The sequence below is a fragment of the Pediculus humanus genome, genomic scaffold (assembly GCF_000006295.1).
Source record: "Pediculus humanus corporis 1103172108296 genomic scaffold, whole genome shotgun sequence".
NCBI classification, from domain to species: domain Eukaryota; kingdom Metazoa; phylum Arthropoda; class Insecta; order Psocodea; family Pediculidae; genus Pediculus; species Pediculus humanus.
In genome coordinates, this window is record NW_002987865.1 from 539,088 (window position 1) to 543,539 (window position 4,452).

The 4,452-nt window shown below is 21.8% G+C and overlaps 2 protein-coding genes across 2 annotated transcripts in view; one reads left to right on the plus strand and one right to left on the minus strand.

Annotated features, from left to right (window-relative positions):
- Phum_PHUM557360 (Iduronate 2-sulfatase precursor, putative) overlaps positions 1-1,146 on the minus strand; it is a gene marked incomplete at both ends in the record, with an annotated part of 2,388 nt that extends 1,242 nt beyond the window's left edge. Inside the window, 4 exons of the mRNA XM_002431851.1 lie at positions 85-234; positions 319-612; positions 699-876; positions 955-1,146. Coding sequence (XP_002431896.1) covers positions 85-234; positions 319-612; positions 699-876; positions 955-1,146 — 814 coding nt within the window. The remainder of the gene's footprint in view (positions 1-84; positions 235-318; positions 613-698; positions 877-954) is intronic.
- Positions 1,147-2,182: 1,036 nt separating this feature from the next.
- Phum_PHUM557470 (calcium-regulated heat stable protein, putative) lies at positions 2,183-2,666 on the plus strand (the record flags this gene model as incomplete). The annotated part of the gene is made up of 2 exons (XM_002431852.1): positions 2,183-2,418; positions 2,504-2,666. 2 exons carry the CDS (start codon positions 2,183-2,185, stop codon positions 2,664-2,666), a joined length of 399 nt encoding a protein of 132 aa, XP_002431897.1.
- Between the last annotated feature and the right edge of the window lie 1,786 nt (positions 2,667-4,452).

The following is a 4,452-nucleotide window of genomic DNA, read 5'->3' on the forward strand; positions in this document are numbered from 1 at the left end:
AAAAAAAAAAGTTTTTCTTTGTTTCAATTCATGTCAATGTGTTTAAATGTAAAAAAGTTTTTTTTTTTATTAATTAATCAAAACCTGAAAGAGATGCAAATGGATACGTCACATTAAGACGAGCAATGTCGTGTCTTTTTCTAATGTCATTCCAAGGATTCCAAGCGATGGTTGGCAATCCAGGAGGATAATATTTTAAATCAGGCAAAGTTATGTTTTTTATCGGATGTAAATCTGTAACAAATTTTTCTTTTTTTTTTTTTTTGGGAAACTCATTTAAAAAACCTTAAATAAAAAAAAAAAATCAGGTATACGCACCTGCATATTTTTCTGGAAATTTAAAGGGTATGTGAGGTTTGTGAAAACCAACTGCTAAAAAAAATGGTTTGACACTTTTATAGTGTTTGAGAAATTTTTTCGCTTCTTGCACTGATTCAAGATCGGGTAAAGTTTTCATTGGTTGCTCTGAAACTTTTACAGGACAGTATAAATTTGAAAATTTTTTATCACCTTCCAAACAAACTGGAGCATCTTTAAAAATATCACTGGGGGGATGCCATGGGGGTTCTGACCAACTGTAAGGGTAATCATCGGTAAAACCGGATGAAATTCCTAAAAAAAAAAACAAATGAGTGATATCATTAAAACAAATTTTTATTATTGATAACATTTGACTACACACACAGAAGGCAAATTACCAGGATGAAATATTTTTCCAATACTTTTTGTAAAATAATGATTTTCTTTAAAATATTCCGGTAATGTTGTAAAATTTCCTTCAAGTTTTCTCCAGTATGAATAAAAATCGTATAAATGTAATGTATCAGGTCTTCGACTCGTTAAAAAAGAATTCCTACTGGGAGCACAAAGCGCTTGCTAAAATTTTATTGCATTTTTTTAAATAAGGAATAATAATAATCAGCAGCAGCAAAATTAACTTTATAAAGACAATACCTGAGCAAAAGCATTTTTAAAAATGACTCCATCTTTAGCCAATAAATCAATATTTGGAGTTACAGCATTTAAATCACCATAAACTCCAATGCTTGGCCTAAGATCATCCACAGTAATAAATAAAACATTAAAAAGTTTTAAATGAACTTCTGGAAGATAAGTTAACAATGTCAAAAATAAAATTATTATCATTTTATTTATTAATCTCCTTAATAGTTTTAAATAATTTGTTTTTGATACAAATTGATTGAACTTTCAACTGTGCCAATATTACCAATACTGATTTTATCGACAATAAAATAAAACATCATCAATTAACCGTTGACTCCATGTTTAAACTATTTATTAAAGTTAAATTTAAGTTCTTTTTGTTGTAATTAAGACTAAGAGGCAAAAACTGAAATCTTTTATATTGTTTTATTTCAAATTAATAAAGTTATTAAATAAATCATAACCTAAAAAAAAAATTATTTAATGTAATCAAAGTTTTCAACATAAAAATATTTTGTATAAATTTTAACTTTTACATAAACTTTATAATATAAATTAAACTTTGTAAAATTATTATTCATTTTTTTAGGGTTTAAAAAATAAAAAATAAATAAATAAATAGTAAATATTTGAAAATAATAATTGTTTATATTGATAAATTATAAAATTATAATACTTGAGATAAAATTTCGGTACAAAAATAAAAGAAAGTAAATTAAAAACACACTTGAGGTGAAAATCAAAATAAAAAGTATAAAATTATTATTTTATTTTATTTTTATTTAATTTTTTCTACAAAAAAATATTAAAAAAATATGTACATAATGAGTAAGAATAATATTCAAAAAAAAAAATTTTCCATATTAATTAATCCGTTAATTATTTTTTTTGCTTTTGAGTTGGCACAACTGAATTTCGCACAAATTTTTAATAATTTTTAAGGTTTATATTATAAAATCTCAGGTTTATTTTTGTTTTTTTTTTTTTTTTTTTTTTTTGTTAAAAAAATAAGTTCGGTTAATTAATTTTCTGATGAATTAATATACGAAAATAATTGTTAAAAAATTTTTTTTTAAAAATTAAATAAAATTATTTTTTTATTTTTAAAACGAATAAATTTGTGTTTTGTCAGTTTTTTTTATTACCATTTTTTTGACGGTAAGGATTTTTAGACTTTGTACGCCATATAAGTAATTTGGATAATTTATCATAATAAATCCAAAATTCCGAATCTGTCATGAATAAAAAGGCAAGCCTTTCGGATTCTATAACCACTCCTACAGAACCATATATAAAACATTTATCCTTACCTAGTCCAATAATCACAAGGCGTACTAGAACAAATTCAACATCGGCTAAAGCATTTGAAAATCCTATTGAAAAAGGTACGGTTAAAATGTTTTGTCGTGAAAAAGGTCATGGATTTATAACGTCAAATCGAACTGGAGAAGATATTTTTGTACACATCTCAGAGTAAGTATCCCAAATTGAAAGTCATTCTTCCATCTTTAATATTTATTTTATATTAAAAATAATTTTTTTTTTTTTTGTTGTTAAGTATCGAAGGAGAATATGTGCCATTACCTGGTGATGAAGTCGAATATAGATTATGTCCGATTCCACCAAAATTTGAAAAAACTCAAGCTGTTCATGTTAATATAATTCATTTAACACCAGAAGTTCATGTTAAATGGGATAGTTTAATAAAACAACAAAATTAATATAGGATAAATATTATAATATATATACCAGTTTATTAACTACTACACTTCATGCAAGACAGGATAAATAAATAAATTTGCTTGCTTGCTAAATTTTTTTTGGTCCGAGTGTCAAATAAATATTATAATATGTAATTATTACAGATAAAAATAATATATATCATGTCTGTGTTTATTATTAAATAATTTTTAAAATAATTTCAAAATGATTTTTTTTTTTTACAAACTGCGTCCAAAATATTTTGAATTAAATTTTAACAAGGGTTAAAGTTCAAAGTTTAATGTTTTTTTTTCCCAGTGATATTTTTTTTTTTATTAATTTAATTAGTCATATATTAACCATGTATTTTTCGAAGAAAAATCAAACATATTGTTTGATAAGGTAAATTTATGTATATGTCATGCGCGCCTTAACAAATTTTTGTATTATCATTATTATTATTATTATTATTATTATAATACTTATTGTAAAGTAACAAATTGTTAAAAAAATTACAAAATAATTTATGTATATGCATTTATTTTTAATAGTTTTAGTGATTAAAAAAAAAAAAATTTTGTTTGTTGTAATTAGGTGAAGTAATTGGTTCGAGAAATTAAAATTTAATTTATGTGTTCGAAAATTAACATCGATAAATGCTATATAATTCAGGGCAATAAAATTTATTAAAATTTTAAATTACTTTTTATTTTCTAAAAAAAAATTGAAATAATTATTATTATTAATATTTTTACAATAATATTTTTAAAAAAAGGAACTTTTAATGTTTCAAAGATAAAATGTTTAAAAAAAAAAAGAACAAAGAAAGTAAGAAATTAAACGGTTAAAAACAAACAAAATAAAAATTTTTTTTATTAACATTTATTTCTTAATTTATTAATAATAATAATAATAAAGTAGAACAAAAAATATTTGTTATAACAAAGAATTTAATTGTACTATTTTCTGTTTGTCATTTAAAATATTAATGAAAATTAATGGGGGAAATTTTTTTTTTTTAACATTTAAATAAAATATAACCATGTAAAAAAAAAATTTTGTAAAAGACTAGAAAATATATGTGATGGTGCACTTGTTATATATTTATTACAATCACTGTAATGTTAATATGTGTGAGCAGCATGTTTTATTAATAGGAACCAATAAATTAATACTGAATAGTAAAATCAGACAGATTTATACATAAATAAATTAAACTAGATGCTAACATTAATAATAATAATAATAAAAACCTTGTCAAAATTTGAAACCACTGCTTAAATAAAACAATTTAAATAATTTTTGTTTTTGTTATTGCACTATAAGTAAAAAATTTACTTAAATTAAATATTTTAAGAGAATATACTCAGGTGTAGGATTAAGTTTAGCATCAGTAAAAAAATTATATAAAATAAAAAGAGATCCTTAATATTGTAAATAAATAATAATTTTAACAAAAATAATAGCCAATCAAATTATAAATAGTGAAAAAGCATTTTTTCTTTTTCTTTGTTTTGGCGTATTTTATAATTAAATTTATGATAAATAAATTTGTTTTTTTTTTTTTTGAATAATTAAATTTGTAACGAATAAGGGTAAAAGTTTTATCGAAGGCACAAAACAAGAGCCAAAATTTGCTTTATCACTATAAAAATGTAAATGATTTGAGCGATTTTATAAATTCATTTTTTATCTTTACATTTTGTAACTATTCTTAAATTACTTAAACTTTTTTTTACATTAATTATTGCACATGAGTTTTGGTTACAAGTATGTAAAGAATATCGAGTTGTGTTTTTAACATAA